At 42.2% G+C, this 17,016-nt stretch overlaps 2 protein-coding genes across 3 annotated transcripts; both read left to right on the forward strand.

The window, feature by feature from the left end:
• Positions 1-549: 549 nt before the first annotated feature.
• On the forward strand, positions 550-7,809 carry kcnj16a (potassium inwardly rectifying channel subfamily J member 16a). 2 transcript variants are annotated; one of them, XM_076760423.1, is made up of 2 exons: positions 550-648; positions 5,687-7,809. In XM_076760423.1, exon 2 carries the CDS (start codon positions 5,697-5,699, stop codon positions 6,942-6,944), a length of 1,248 nt encoding a protein of 415 aa, XP_076616538.1. In that variant the 5' UTR covers positions 550-648; positions 5,687-5,696; the 3' UTR covers positions 6,945-7,809. The 2 variants fall into 2 exon arrangements, with proteins under 2 accessions (XP_076616538.1, XP_076616540.1); XM_076760425.1 differs by having other exon boundaries at positions 583-601.
• A 2,982-nt stretch (positions 7,810-10,791) lies between these two features.
• On the forward strand, positions 10,792-16,420 carry kcnj2a (potassium inwardly rectifying channel subfamily J member 2a). Its single transcript, XM_076760779.1, has 2 exons — positions 10,792-10,966; positions 13,076-16,420. Exon 2 carries the CDS (start codon positions 13,320-13,322, stop codon positions 14,601-14,603), a length of 1,284 nt encoding a protein of 427 aa, XP_076616894.1. The 5' UTR covers positions 10,792-10,966; positions 13,076-13,319; the 3' UTR covers positions 14,604-16,420.
• Positions 16,421-17,016: the final 596 nt, after the last annotated feature.

Genomic DNA, 17,016 nt, shown 5'->3' on the forward strand with positions numbered 1-17,016 from the left:
GGGGAGCCTACAGTAAGGAATGATACTGTGCTCATATTTTAATGGGTGTGTATCGGCTAAAGATCGACCGGCTAAAGTCCTCTCCAGTAAATGATCCAGCTGATTGTGTCACCTTGAATTTAGGAGTCGCTTTCCCTCAGTTAAACATATCTTTAATTGAAGCTTATAAAGGTTAAAATCTTAGACCACAGCTGTCATCTCAATGTCAGACACATAGTTACTCAACACTGACCTAATAAAAGCACTGGATCGCAGGCAGTAGAAAAACTCGTATACTTTACTGTTAACATACAACTGAATGGTGTGTTGCTTAAAACAACAGTCACGTCAGAAAGTACTGAGTGTAATCATGCACCAAAGTCCAATGAATACCTGCATGTATGCATACGCACCCACAACACACACTCATGCATATTCACATGTACCTGCACAGACACACGTTCAGAAACACAAACACTCACCTGTCTGTTAGGTACCATGTGATGCTGTAGGCTGAAGGGAGGTGTTAAACTTTAGTTTTCGCAGTGACAAGTGGGCTGGCTCATTCCAGCAGGTGACTGTTAGAGCTACTGTACAGCCCCTCGGACAGCTCTCTACTCAGGTACAGACGTTCCTGCAACTGGTTCTGCATTTATTTTTACAAAGAAGGTAGGAAGTGATGTGTGAAATCCGCTGCTTCTGTTCCACTTATGATCAGAAATCACAATGTCAGACTGTTGAATTCAGGATCAAATCTGACCTTAAAACGGATGTGAAATCTGTATTTAAGACGGTTTTGTGTACATGTACTGTGTGTTATGAACTGTATAAGACACTGTGGTCTTATATGAGCATTTAGATAACTGAAAACTGTTTATTTTACTTTTTTTAACTCTGGAAAATGTTCATTGCATGTTCTTAAAAAGACTTATTATACTGGCTAATGCTAATCGTAAACCTCCTTCACCACTTAACCAAATCCATAGTGTGTATTCTGTATTAAACTAGACGTTGCTGGTTGTTTGAAGGCGTCAGAGTGAGCTGAAATAAATCTGAGGCAACAAGAAAGTAAAGGATAGTAATCTGAGCCACAGCATTAAGAGCAGTAATACAACACCTGAACGGTTCAAAAAGAAGACAAGATGTGGTCAAGGTGATAAGAAATGTTTGAGGTCATGTTTCACAAAGACGTCTGATCAAATTCAGAGCTATGAGAAAGAAAAACCGTAATACTGCATGCACCAGTGCAACAGTGAGCCATGCAAGACTGCTAATGCTGAAGGTCGTGATGGTCTTCCAGACAAATCAAACCGTATTAGACTCAAAAGAAAATTTAAAACTGACTGCTGACATGAAACAGCGAGAAACAAACAACTCGCTGAAATTCTGAAATCAAACACAGACAAACGTGTACAGACAGAAAGAAGTGAAAACGCTACCAGACGCTCATCATAGAAATGTACGACTAAGAGGTTAAACCCAGGGTCTGGCTTCAAGTGCGTCCTCTTTACAAGCAACGTTAAGCTATTTCTGATGAAGCAAAACCAAAGCAAACACCTGCTCTGGTCCACTTGGCACTTTGAAGCTTGGATAAACCATTAACCTTCAGGAACAGACTGCTAAAACAGAGGACATAACGCCTGCCTTGATGATGCAAAAGAAGTAAGAACTTCCAGAGCAGATCACTGTCAACAGATCTGACGCTGGTTTTGAGAAAAAGTCCTGAAAAAAGCGGAGAGAAGTCGCCGCTGCTGCCAGTCGCTTCATTTGACATGCGAGCGAGAGGCTAAGTGACTTGTTAAGATGGAAATATTTAGCAGCGTTGAGGTTTTGGAGGTCATTAGAGGTGGCAGAAAGCCCCGGGGCAGAACTGAGAGTAGCCACCCGTGTACACAGTTCTGTTCCAGTGAACCACAGATGGGTGGCACAATGTCATTTGCAGTAAGTGAGCATGTAATGGAGTTGTAAGTGCCCCGAGCAGGAGAGGAAACAAGCCAATTGCCTAAGTTGTTTCCAGAGTTCATCCCTTGATTCCTATTGTCGGCACTGGGATGACGGACCTTTAGTCCAACTCTTCAACACAAAAGGACACTCACTGGAAAAACAATGATTCAAACCACAAAAATATAAAGTATCAGAGCTTTGTTCATTGAGAGTGCAGTGGAAAGTTTACGCCGAAGGTCAGGATGTTGGGTTGTGAGTGGCTGTTCTGTGCGATGCCTTGTTTTGTACACAGAGCTGCTTGTTTCAGGTCAGAAGCTGCACAAATGGGCAGAGTGAATGTCGAGAAAACAGCTCAACCTAGTGGGTCAACACAACACAGGGACGATCAGGGCTGACTGGAATGACGGCTCAGTGGGCGACACCACCAGATACAGTAGACATGAAAATCACTTTTAACGCTCAGACTGGAAGGGGGGAAATCCTCCCTCAGTATCTTGAACCGTTTAAAAACATTCAGTGTTGATTAAAAAGTCTTTTCACGGCCTGATACTCCAGATGCTATTATGATCTAAATCGCTCGTAAAATGTGGAATTAATAGAGGATTAATTGTGTCTTTTGAGGTTGAGTTTATTAGCTGACCACATGAAACAAAATGGCAGTATCCTAATTGTACTTTTATGCCTGTGTTAAGATACTCGAAGCGCTCAGACTTCATTCTTTTCTTTATTTCACTTTCTTTATTAGAGTGGTAAAGTCTGCATGGACTGCCTGAGCATCCGTCTTCATTAGGCCTGGTGAAAATTACAGTCCTGAGCCCAGATTGAACAGCAGTACGTCAAACAAAGTTTCAGAGAATTGTGGAATATGACACACGTTACAAACATTCATACTTAATTTTGCATTTTATTTTAAAACGAGTAAAATATACCAACATTTCTGTCTTCATGTTTTATTATTATGCACAGCGGTGTTTTGAGATGAATGCTAATGCTAGCGTGCTCACAATGACAATGCTAACAGTCTGATATAGAGTAGGTAATGTTTACCATGTGCACTCTTAGTGTTAGCATGCTAAAATTTGCTATGTGGTACAGCTGAGGCCGATGAAAAGGCCGCTAGTTTTGCAGGTATTTTGGTGAAGTATTAGACTAATAAAAATTCTGACATGCTGCTAAATGAAGGTTACGGGTTATTACGATGCATCCAAATGTGATCATAACAGTGTGCACCGAGTCTCATGACAGTCCATCCAAAAGCTGTCAAAATGTCACATGACAACCGAATGGTGGCACCAGAGGAAAAGCGACATGATGACCATAGCCATTAGCTTTCATCCTCTGAGGACCATGAATTTGTGTCCAACATTTTATGGCGATCCATCCAGTAGAAGTTGAGATATGTCTGTCAGCAGTAAAATCACAACAGCTACCTGTGTAGTACTACTGAGGAAGTAGAGAGAATTGCACGTTTCTGCACTTTTTATCTTCCTGAAACGATATTTGCACGGCAGACAGATGTTCAGACTGATGAGCTATGAAGGCTGCAGTCACTCAGCGCCTCCCGGTTTTGCAGCAGGATGCTGCGTTTTCCCCCTTTTGTCCATATCAGGGTATTTAGGAGGGGATTATGGGAAGCTAATAGGACGTTATTTCTATGACCTCATGGAACGAGCTCCACAGTCTGGCAGTAGGGACGGTCGCTGTAGCCAGGAGAAAGTGGAGTCTGTGACTGGAGCCCAGTTCACTCAGTCAGATAGCGGTGATTCAAACCCCATTTGTTTTGGGCGTAGAGGATGCTCTCAGTGGTTTGGCTGTGATTGATCCTTCCTCTGCCCGTGATCGCACCATGACACTATTCCAGTTTCCACATTCATTTTTCCCCTGCTAACTTAGACCAGTTCGGTGCTGTGGTGCTGCCTTTATTGGCCCTCTGACAGTTCTTTGACCTCCACCCAGAAAAAAAAAGGTCTTGGGCCATTGCTTTGGACAACAGTAAACTTTTGCATGGAAACATTGTATGTTTACAGAGAGTTTAACGTTACTGTGGCAAAAGACATCCTGCTATGGCACAACACACCATTCATTACTAAACAGATTTCTTTAAGTGGAATTAAAGAAATGTCCTCTGGACCTGAACCATTTGATGCATTTACAGAATTTTAGGCAATTTAATCAACTAATGCTCAAGTCATACACTGATGAACTAGAAAACAGGCTTTTAAATGTACTCAATCTACTATGGCCTCTGCCAAGGAAGTATTTTGTAAAATCCATCAACAGAGATGCATTAAATGTAGACCGGAGGTTTTTGTAAAACTGTGAGCAATCTGTGCAGGCAAGGTGTGTGCCACACCTGAGGCGTCCTTGGTTCATTGTTCAAGACGAAAACTAATCAGTGGCATAAAGTGGCACATCAGCAGCAGAAAGAAAGTAGCAGCCAAAGCAAATGTTGCAGTAGGTTTTGTATCTCCAGGCAACTGTCTCATTACGATTAAATGTATTGACACAGTACAAAGAGGCAGGAAAAAGAAAATCAGCCACGGCAAACATTCCCAGATCACTATCTTAAAAATAGACGTCCAGAGTAATCAAAGCACAGACAAAAAACTAAATGGGAGACAAAATATGAAAGAAAACATGTGAATGAAATTATAAGTATAACCCATAATGGAAAAAAAACAAACAACAAAGCATCTCTTCCCTCGTCAGGGACTTTTTTTGTCCTGTCTTACCGTTTTTCATGCCAGTGCTGCTCATTATGTATTTATATTAGATGCTAAGGGAGGAAGGGCAAGAGGTTGGAGATTTCCAGTGATCAGCCAGTGATTTAGATACATGGAAGACTCTGCCGTTAATTGTTTCCTCCAACAACACCGGCTGGAGAGAAAGAAGTCGGAAAATGGGCAAGACTGCTGTAGGTGAATGGCTGTTTTCTGTACGAGAGCCACAGGGGAAGCCCTTTGGGAGTATTATGAGTGATCAATGTGGACCACTGCAGCATCAAAACATCCCTTAAGTAAACAGATTTTTGTATTTCTATTTTCATACATACAGTACATACTAGATTTGTATAATTTCTGCTGCTTAATTTCCTTTTCCAACTGTGGAAACATACAGTCAACTGTCACTCAGCAGTGGACTTCACATACTGACTATAGTCAATACAAACGCTGTTCTGTGAATTTATCTTTACATATACATAATAACACAACACGTGCAAGCTTTGGCTTCATTTTGCTTTCGGACGGATATGGAACTAAACTAAATGTCTAAAACACCTATTTTTTACAATATTCTAAACTGCTGCAGAAAAAAAAAAATCCGGATAAAATCAGGACTTGTGCATTTGTGTCACAATTATAGACTTTTTGATCGTCATGTGGGTCAGAGATCAGACAGCTTGCAGTCGCTGTTTGGTCTCGTTTGCAGAGTTTTCTGTCTGCTCCTGCTGTCATGACCTGCATTACTCTGCTGACCTCCTCTCAAGGTTTTGGGTCAGCAGAACAACAAAACAACAAGCTACAAAGCTCTTAGTCCAAACTGACGAATGTTAGAAAGTTGCTGATTTGGGATTCTGATCAGGGACTGATTTACTGATTTATTTAAAGATTTCTAACTCTGGCCCCCCTCAGTGGTTGACTTGAACATGAACATGTGGCCTTCAAGTAACGGCTCAAAGGTCGATGTGTTAATTATGCCAAATATTAACGAAGTTTTGCTGATGAATAAAATTGCTAAATGTTCTTTGCCATCTTCCCTACAGAATCTGCAAGATGCATAAACAATACACCTCAGTGAGGCCCGCAGATGACGGTGGGAAGACTGAGAATGGACCTCAACCAAAGAAATACCGCTACATACGCAAAGAAGGCAGCTCTAACGTCGTGTTCCGCCATGTTCCCGAGGAGTGGCTATTGTTTGTGACGGACATCTTCACCACCTTGGTGGAGATCAGATGGAGGGTGATGTTTCTGATCTTTGCCCTGTCTTACATCCTGTCCTGGCTCTTCTTCGGCATCCTCTTCTGGGTCATTGCTCTCGCTAACAATGACATTAAAGACCACACAACTGAGCCCTGCGTGTACGAGGTGCGCAGCTTCACCGCTGCTTTCCTCTTCTCGCTTGAAACTCAAACCACCATTGGCTACGGTTTCAGAGGAATGTCCGAGAACTGCATGAGTGCCATTATCATCGTCACCATACAAGATGTCATCAGCTGCTTCATTGACACATTTGTCATCGGAATTGTTGTTGCCAAAATGGCCTCAGCCAGAAAGAGAGCGCAGACGGTGGGCTTCAGCAACTGCGCCGTCATCAATCTTTGCAATGGTTACTTGTGTCTTTCCTGGAGAGTCGGAGACTTTCGCAGGCACCATCTGGTGGAGGGGACGGCTCGTGCCCAAATTGTGCACTCCACAGTACATGCCACAGGGAAAATGGACTTGACTTACGAAGACCTAGTCATACAGCAGAGGGACATCATCCTGGTCACACCTACAACTATCTTCCACAGGATCGAACCCGGCAGCCCTCTGTACAAGCTGAGTTTAGTCGATCTTCGGAAAGCAGACTTTGAGCTGGTGGTGTCTTTCACCTACACGGACGACTCCACGGGTATGCTGCATCAGACCCGAACCTCGTACACTCCAGCTGAAATACTGTGGGGTCACCTGTTCCAGGAGATGATCAGGGTCAGCAGGAGGCACTACAGGGTGGATTATACCTTGTTCAATCACACTGCCAAGGTGCTGGTGCCTGAGGTCAGCGCTGAGGAGTACGAACATAAGAAGCAGCTACGGCCCTCTCCCCGACATTCCCCTCGACATTCACCTAGATCTTCCCCGCGCCCCTCTCCAAGGTCACCACGGCAAATTCATACCGAAACCCTTCTGAAACCCCCAACGGTAACTGTGGAACTTGTGAACGACAGTCGCCCTGAACCAACTGTTTCGACATCGCAAACAGACAATCAACACGACACTTTGACTCTGCCAAATGACCTCACGACTCAAGAAATTTAAAGGCAGAGCATTAGAGACGGCCAGACAATGTATGAATTGTCCATTTCTTCAAAGAAACCAGGGCCAAAGAGGAATACTAAGGATGCTACTGAATCTTATTCACTGTAACAAAGCTGAACATCCTGGCATCTGTTTTTTTGGTTGGTCTTTTGATTTATTTAAAGTGACACTTGAGCCAAAATCTGTCTTTTGAGTATCCAAGCCTCAACCCCTCTAGGCTTGAAAGATGGCACCCGGTGAATGCTGCTCACCTGCCATAGGCTACACGTGGGCTACTTAAGGGCTTCTTAGCTGGTTTCCGAAGCAGTACAGGGTTTACAGTACATGTACCCAGGAAGCAAGGGTGCTCCTGAAAAGTATCCTACTTATGACTTATGACATCACAGATGTAAAAACTGCTCATGTAGGTTTTGGGAAAGTTTTACAAATATAAAACCTTCTTTGTTTGACAAGAAAAGAGAACAACACACACACTGTGGGGCTGTACTTAAGAGCTGCAGTGCTTTGAGCTACATGCTAATGTCAGGATGCTAACATGCTCCAAGCAACAATGCTAACATTCTGATGTATAGCATGTATGATGTTTACCATGTTTACTATCTTAGTTTAGCGTTTAGGTAATTAATCAACACTACAAATGAAGTACAGCTGAGGTTGATGGGGATGTCACTTGTTTTGTAGGTACTTGGATAAACCAACATATTGGACAATTCGAAACTGCTCAGGGAGCACAGCATCTGTGAAACTACAAACTTTATACAGCCACCTTTTAAGCCGACAGGATTTCAGGATTTGATGCACAAAATATAAATACTTGGTGCGGTGTCACTTTAAACATTTAAAGCAATAGCATAGAAAGAATCCCAAAACCATAATGTACAGAGGCTAAGTATTTAAAATATGAGGGTCTGCATAGGGTTAATATGGTATTCTGATTAAGAAAACAATGAAAGACAAGAGGATCAAAAAAAAACAACAATATTGACCTTGTGGTGAGATCGTTTTGTTAACTGCTGTTTCCAAGGTCATGAATGAACTTTTCATTTCAACCTTTAAGCAAACTTGGGTGAAAAGTCCCTAAAATGCTCAGAAGAACAGAAAGGTGAAGTTCATGAGAACTGGTCAATCTGCTGAAGAAGACCACGTCATACAATGGGAAGCTCCAGCACAGCTACTGAACGCAGCTTGTGGTGACATTGTTTTTATATTCTTTTGTGTAGTGTGGGAAGTGTAAAAGGAAATTATGTAAAAAGAAAATCAGACAAAACTTTAGAGTGCAGAATGAAATTTACAGTTTATCCTTCATGTTATCTGACTTCGGCTCACAACTGCTAAAGTTTAAAGTCTAATCACTGCTGAGAGTAAATAAACAGAAGTCACAGGGACGACTACACAAACGTCCCTTATTATGAGCAAAGTCATCAGAGTTTATGTGAAAAACAAGTAAAATGTTAGTCTTCTTTAAGTTTGTGGTGGTTGAGTCTGATTTGTTTAGTAATTACCAGGACGTCAAGCTGTTCACAAAAGTAAGTGTAATTGTCCGTTTATTGTCTTAGATTTTCGTAAATGACATTTTATATCCTCACATGATTATGAACAGAAGAATATGAGGACCTGTTCTAACAGAGTGACCAAAAGTATTTCTAATTTTGTTGCATTCTATCACCGAGCAGATCTTATAAAATCTTAAAACAATATAGCTTATGAGGCAATAACAGCATCAACAATTTCAATAAAGTGATGTTTAAATCCTGGTTTGCGTCTTCACTTCCTCTAACAACCACGTCTCTGCTGGAGATGGATCATGGTTCTTGTCGAAGAACAAAAGCTCTGATCAGGAAAGTCACTTTGATGTCAAATAACCAGACAGACAAAAGAAACCAGGCGCTGCTTCACAACGTTCATCACTGTGTGATCACATTAAAAACACAGATCCTTTTTATCACGTATCCGAAATAGATCAATGCAAAGTTCATGATCGAATTCAGGCAGTCAGACACAAGATCAGGACGGAGCTGATTTAATGTGATGTCCTTCCTTCTACCATGCAGTATTCAGAAGTGATCTGCTGACCAAATAGCAGCAAATATGTCCATACTTTGTGGTCTAGAACGATTTTTATCAGATGAGACTTTATGGGTCCCATGAGGGAAATTCACATGTTGCAGCAGCACAGAGACAGCGGAACTACGGGATAAGACAACAGAGGTAATGGTGGGGCGAGGTGACCCAGGGTTTTAAAGACCACAGTCACTTTAATTCTGCCCACAGTCAGCAGCAGCCTTTCACAGAAGTCTGTCAATCCTCAAGCTTGTCAAGCTTCTGCAAAGCTCTTTTGGGTCTTTTTGGAAGGCAGTGATAAACAACATCATTGGTTGTTCAGCTTGGAGGACTTGTTCATCATGCTGAGGTTGAAAGGTGAGCTTGGAAAGGACAAATCTCAGCACCCAGTCATTCACTCATTAGTCCCACAGCCTCATAAACAGGGTCACTTGTGCTTAAATGTATAAAAATAGGTTTTATTACATCTTAATATGAAATCATTACTGTTCTTAACATCAATACTCTTCCATGTTTACACATTTAATCTCAATCTTCTGGATGCTGCAGTGACATAAACTGCATGAAAAGTTCAGATTCAGATCCTCCTCCTCTGTCTTGTGCCGTGTGAGAGGCAGTCACTGGTTAATTCCAGTCTCCAGCTCTCCACCTTGTGGTCCACACGCAGCACTGGCTACTGCATGCATCGCTCCCTTTATTGCTGGAAATTGGGCATGGAAAGCAAACACACACAACGTGCACAGCTCACTGACACAGGTGGTTTGGGCTAAATATATGTGCTGCTATTAATAACCACAACTAAAAATAAGACTCACAGGGAAAAAACAAGCAGTTCAAAAGCCTTTTTGAAAAACATGTAGCTGCGGGTTAATGTTTATCATGAATTAGTAAGCAGGAAGAATGATTTAGTCAATGGCTTTAAGACAACACGGCTGCAGCCTGACCTAAAATTATAGGGCAACAGATGCATAGTCTAAACATCCGAAGCAACTTGATAGCTCAGTGGAGAAAGACAGTCATATCATAATACAGGCATGTAGGCCTTTATTGAGTGAGTCATTCTTTCCAACAGAACACATTTTCCATACCCACATTAAAAAAATAGGATCTATAAAAACAACGGATATCACAGAAATGAGGGTGACGGGCAGTTGGACTGCAGCAGGTCAGCAGCAGGTGGTAACAAGCACAGAAGTCACATGTTTTGGAAGGTTTTATTGCCTCTGCAGAGAATAGATCAATTATTGGGTTGGCATCTGTGGAAAGATGGATGTTTTTGTACCTTTTTAAAAATGTTGTCTCACTCAAAATAAAAGTTGTTGTTTATCTGTTTTCTGGTGATTGGAAGTTTTCTGCAGAGCTGGACCACCTACACGTATCCATCATTTAACCTGCACGTTTGTCTTGGTCATGTTTACTAGTTTTCCTTCTTCAAGGAATAAATCTAAATGGAAGCTTTTCATATTTATTATCGCTGCTTATTTATTTATTTTTGTTTAGATTTCAGTTTTTGAACTCCTCGACCTCCATCCCTCCACTTTTCTTTAACCCCTGCCTGAGATCTAACGTGTCACCGGTCAATTAGAGTCAAAGTGCTCTCCATTACTTCCATGTTGCGTTATGTTCACATCAGCCGCATTGATCAAACACACAAAATGACACTAAAACAGCATAATTGCGCCTGTTTGGCGGAGTGCGCTCCCCTCCTCTCTCCATTGGCCAGCCGCTGGAAGGGGCGGGCCGTGCCGGTGCGTGATGTTTAAAACGCTTTGGGGGAACTCATCGCGAGGCACATTATCGAGACCGGTCCTTCAGAGATGTGAGGGAAGTTTCACACTTTAACGTGCTCCGCCAAAACACGATACAAGCGCGCGGAAACGACGCCGAGGATAGAGGAGGCCAAAAACGTCTGGATTATATTTCAGCCAGCTGAATCCAACAGGTCCACAAATGAGCAACAGGTAGAGGAAACATGAATCCGAGCCGTTTCTTTCATAAAACTACTCATTTTATGCCCGGAACACGAGCTGTGTGCATGAGAGAAGTGTTTATCTATTGGCGAACAGCCGCTCGTATTAAGATGTGATGGTTTACTTTATTCTCCATGACGCGCTCACTTCCTGGCTTTTACGCACGACTTCTGCTGCCGCAGCTGTCAGACGACCCGCCAAAAGTTTCATGTTATCCGCTCATATTTCGTCTCGCTTCTTATGTTTAGATTCTAAGATAAGAGCTGATTTGTGAATGGCTGAGTTGGAAACGAAGCGTGCATGTGTCTCAGTCTGAGGGGTGTGTGTGGATGAAGGATTGCATCAGAAGTCCGCTGCTTTTCCCCGCACCTGTTAACATTTGTCTCTGGCATTTGGTGCATTCAGAGAGCAGCTCTGCGTGTCTGTCTCCATACAGTCAGACACTGTTTAAGATCATCAGACTCTGCAATAATAACAGTAGTAATTTATTCATTTATTATTAATAGAAGTAGTAGCAGCAGTAGTAGTAGTATGTTATTTATTCAGGACATTTCTGTCTCAGTTTTTCTGCACAGTCTCAGACAGCTGCTTGTAATTAATCTACTAATTTATTTATTGAACTGTCTACATATGAGAAAAGATTACACGTTGCCTAGCAGTACAACATCCTCAGTGTTGCATATACATTAGATGCTTAGATATGTTTGGATCATACATATGTGCATTTTCACGTGGTATGTACATAAGAGACTCGCAGGCAAATTGCATCAGCCAGTTTTGCTTTGTGCAGGTGCGAAACTACATTATGAATCAGCGACTTGTTTAATCTGGGGGTGACACTGCGTGGACCTCCAGGTCTGCAGAACTTTCACTATAAGCTTCTCCTCATCTTAGCTGGCACAGCTCAGAGAGTTATCCATCCCAACAAAAAATAATAAATAAATGAACCCCAATGACTGCAGCAGGTCGATTTAGACTTTGTTGCTAGGACAGCCAAAACTAATGAGAGGTGTTTCAGTTGTGCCAGGAGAATCCTCTCAGGACAGCCATTATTGCTGCAGAGAGAAGAAATCCCTGAGGACTCTGCGAGTCAACAAGCTCTGTGCATCTCCTCTGCACAGCCAAAGACAAAACTCAGCTTCCCCTAAAGCTCCTTTAAAATAACACATCGAGTACACTAAACCTGTGAGACTGACATATCATTTATGAACTGTTGTAACTTGCTGCTCCTGATGTGCAAAGTTGTCGTTTAATTATTGGAGATCACTGATAAAGCTGCTTCATAAAAACTAAAAGTGCAACCAATGATTACAGTGTAGAAATTTAAAGTTACTAGAGGGTGAGTGCTGATGACAACAGGACTGCCTCAACATTAGGTTTCACATAGAAAACATCCTCCATTGTTATTGATTCTGAGAAGGCATTACATGTGAGAATGTGCATTATTAACGCACTACTGAGCATTAAGACAGTAATGCCATAAAGGATCCGGACTGAAATCCAGACTGGATGATGCTTTGGTTCAATTGATACAACCTGCTGTGCATTTTCAGTTGGAGTATATTTTTCAAAAGAAAAACTATTTGATTTCTCAGTTCAAGTTTTTAACTTGATCCATCGGTTGTGCAAAACCAACAGTTCATGGGATCCTGTATAAACGCTGTAACCCACAATCCAGCAAGAAATGATCAAGTGAGTGCAGGGCAGCCAAGAAAAATAAGGCGACTTTGTAAGTGACCAATAACGGGACCGGAGTGCAATTACAGGGTGGCCTCTCTCAGTGAAAGTTGAAATGTTAGATCAGGGTTAAACATCACTGTTGTTGTTTGTCATAACTGGATGAAATATTGTTGGCACAGGCAGGCGAGCTTTGCTGACGCTGGGTATAAACTTTTTTCTCAGGCTGCACGCACATCTGACTTGACCGTGTTGAAGTTATCAGTTCTGACATGTCATGTTCAACAAGAAATTGCTAAAATGTTGAACCATTACATTTTCCTTTTGACAATGTTGTAATTAAATACCCTGAACATGTTGTTTTTCTAATATATCTGGAACTGGTTACACTAACAGACATCTTCTGTCTCTGTTTTCTCGTAGCAGATGAACTTGATGAGGTCCAGTCAGCTGATGAAAGAGGAGTGATCACTTCGTCCTCCTCTTGTTGCACTCCATCTAGGGGCCAGTGAGGCTGAAGAGTCCCTTCAGCCTGCCTCATTTTGTCACCATTTCCTCTCTGAGTTGGTCCCCCAGAAGTGTTTCAAAACTGTTTCTCCAACGCTTTTTCCAGAAACTCAGACTGTTTTCCAAAGCAGAAGCAGCACAGCCCTCCCAGACTGAGGTGATGGGAAGCGTGCGAGCCAGCCGCTACAGCATTGTGTCATCAGAGGAGGACGGCATGAAGCTTGCCACTATGGCAGTACCCAACGGCTACGGGAACGGCAAGAACAAGGTGCACACAAGGCACCAGCCACAAAGCAGATTTGTAAAGAAAGACGGTCACTGCAATGTGCAGTTCATCAATGTGAGCGAGAAAGGTCAGCGGTACTTGGCTGACATCTTCACTACATGTGTGGACATCCGCTGGAGGTGGATGTTCATCATCTTCTGCCTCGCCTTTCTCCTGTCGTGGCTGTTCTTCGGCTGTGTCTTCTGGCTGGTGGCCATCTTCCACGGGGACTTAGAAAGTGATACCCAGAAGTGCGTCTCCAACGTCAGCAGCTTCACCGCTGCCTTCCTGTTCTCCATTGAGACTCAAACTACTATTGGCTACGGCTACAGATACGTAACAGACGAGTGCCCTGTCGCTGTCTTCATGGTGGTTTTCCAAAGCATCGTGGGCTGCATTATTGATGCCTTCATCATTGGTGCTGTCATGGCAAAGATGGCAAAGCCCAAGAAGAGGAATGAAACTTTGGTTTTTAGCCATAACGCCACAGTGGCCATGAGGGACAACAAGCTCTGCCTGATGTGGCGTGTGGGCAACTTAAGGAAGAGCCACCTGGTTGAGGCGCATGTGCGGGCGCAACTTCTGAAATCCCGGACAACAGCAGAGGGGGAGTACATCCCCCTTGATCAGATGGACATAGATGTGGGCTTCGACAGCGGAGTTGATCGCATCTTCCTGGTCTCTCCCATCACCATCGTCCACGAGATCAACGAGGACAGCCCCTTCTACGACATGAGCAAGCAGGACCTGGAGAACTCAGAGTTTGAAATTGTGGTCATCCTGGAGGGCATGGTCGAGGCAACTGCCATGACCACGCAGTGCCGCAGCTCCTACGTCGCCAGTGAGATCCTCTGGGGCCATCGGTTCGAGCCTGTGTTGTTTGAGGAGAAGAACTACTACAAGGTGGACTATTCCCGCTTCCATAAGACATACGAGGTGCCGAGCACCCCTCTGTGCAGTGCCAGAGACCTGGCAGAGAAAAAATACATTCTCTCAAACTCCAACTCCTTTTGCTACGAAAATGAGATGGCGCTGGAGAACAAAGAGGACACGGACGAGGGAAACGGGGGAAGCGTCGGACCTGACGGCACCCAGACAGACAACATCTCAGAGACTGAACACAGCCAAGCCACGGTGCCGCTAGAGCCCCGACCTCTGAGACGAGAATCAGAAATATGACTGTTCAGACCTCAGACCTCATGTGAGAGATTTTCTAAAAGCACCTCTCTGCTCCAAAAGGCACAACGAGCCGAGCTGGGTAGAGGACAAGCCGAACGGTACTGCTGTGGGAAGCGGCAAGGTTTAGGACTTTGTATGTAGGAGTCTGAACTCTGACTACATACAGTATGACAAAACACAGCACTATGAACCATGTGCATATTGCAGGAAGAATTCTCCATGAAGTCCCCATGAATGTGTGCTCAGTGTCTGGTGACTGCAAGATGACAGAGAGGAAGGAGGCTGTTGAGACGACTTGAAAATTGCAGGCATGTCTCAGTTTCTCTGGCCGGTATGAACAAGACGCTTTCAGAAGGATGTTTTTATAGTTAGAATATGTTCTCAAGTGCTGCTAGAAAATAGTGTAAGGTAAACTTTGTGCTTTCTCGTAGAACCAAAGTACACAAAAAGGTAGATGTCTGGAACAAAGGTACAAGTAGAGTATTTGTTCACGAGCTGGTCTCTTAGCAGACATCACAGTCAAAATATATTGCACCAAAAACTTTCTGTATGCAACAAAGGACAAACGACGTGTCGAAAACTTAACAGCACTGATTTTCTGATCTTCTGCTTTATCCTTTGCGGTTACTGATCTGAGAGACTGTTCATTGCTGGTCGGACTGATAGAAACATGCCTGCTCATGTCAAGATAGAGCAGGGTAGTATTAACGGCATCAAACTGACAGAAAAATCACTAATTTAAACAGAGACCGGGGTAATATGAGAATCTGAATGTTCTTTAAAGTGCTGCTATGATGTTGCTTCTTTCTTTTTCTTTTCTTTTTTTTTTTTTTTTTACAGTTGATGAAAAATGCCAAAGAGTATTATTATCATAGTTATGTGTTTTTTAAAAACAGCACCTGGTTAGATTTGGTACAGAGAAGTAGAACGTTAAGGGAGTTTTAATAAGGTTTGTTTTTCAAGGATGTGTGTACAGTTTCCTTTTTTTATGTCGATCATCCTCATCTTGAGCCACTTCATCAAGCCTTAATCTGGAAAGTCAAAAGGGGGGAAGTGAAGACTTAGAAATCAAGCAAAGTAGAGGACAGTAAACAAGAATCGCAAGTTCTACAGTGTTTGCTGAACTAAAACAATAATGACTTAGAAGCCTAATCATGTTCGGAGGATTTTTAGGCGTCAACTTGAATCAAAAAGTTTATTTTGAAGGCCAAACCTGCTTTAAAGGTTTTAAAACATGAAGTGGTATGTGATGACAGAATGTCTTTGCTAAGAGAACTAGATGTGCTTTCTAATGTCTGAATCTCATACAGTGTTATGATTGGACGTTGAAAAAGTTGTCTTGCAAAAATATCAAACCTCCAAGTAAAACATTGGTGATGACACTTCCTTTGTGCTGTACGCAGACTACAGACCAGCCTACTTCATTATCAACACTACTTGAGTTTTCATTCTCTGTTGTAATGCTTTTGTTTTACTTGAGAATGTAAGATTTGAAAAAGCCTAGTTCAAAGCCAAATGTACTGTAACCCCAGCATATGAAGGTGTACTGCACAAGAGTTTGCATCAATACAAATTTATATCCTGTATCTTTTTTTTTCTTTTTTCTTTTTTAAAGAAAAACAGTGACGGAAGGCCACTGGGCTCCATAGATCCTACATGTGTAAATACCTCCCTCCCTGTTGCAGTTATTTTGTATCAGTCTTCCAAATGTACTGCAAAACCACAGAATGTACAGATTTTTGTATTAATATTATTATTATTATTGTACATGATATTATATTATTCTTTTTTCAATAAAATGTCAGTGGACAATCAGGACTGTGCGGTGCAGCTTGTCATGATTGGTAGATTTCCATAAAAAACCTTTAACATGAAACACAAGATGAGGGCGGGATGAGACTTGGTTTACCTTTGGGATTAATTAAGTTTTACGTGCATCTTGCTTTTACGTGCAACAACATGCGCTTGATGTGGAAAGTGGCAGAGGAGTGTTTTTAGTGTGGAAAATGAATATACAATTATGTAATTATGACAATTATATTCCATTTCTGCCATATTCTGCCAATAGATCCCCCTACATCTTACACACTGGTCCTTTAAGTTAAATATTTCAGTAATTCTACCAATATTAGTATATCAAGCCTTCAGTAATTGAATAATAATGCTGTTGCAAGTTTATTTTTCATGAGCAGGATCAGCAGTAAAATGAACTCTCATGTGTGAAAGTTAAAGTACTAATCATGAAGAAGGTTAGAGTTCGGATACGTTCTCATCTCAATTCCCCAGAGACCAAAGTAACATCTGCAAATTGCTTCTTTTGTCACACCCAGACATCCAAAACTTTCATTTATGATCCATAAATGACAAAGAAAAGCAACAAATCCTACATTTAAGAAGCTGGACCCAGCTCATG

The sequence above is a fragment of the Chaetodon auriga genome, chromosome 20, assembly GCF_051107435.1.
Source record: "Chaetodon auriga isolate fChaAug3 chromosome 20, fChaAug3.hap1, whole genome shotgun sequence".
Lineage (NCBI taxonomy): Eukaryota > Metazoa > Chordata > Actinopteri > Chaetodontiformes > Chaetodontidae > Chaetodon > Chaetodon auriga.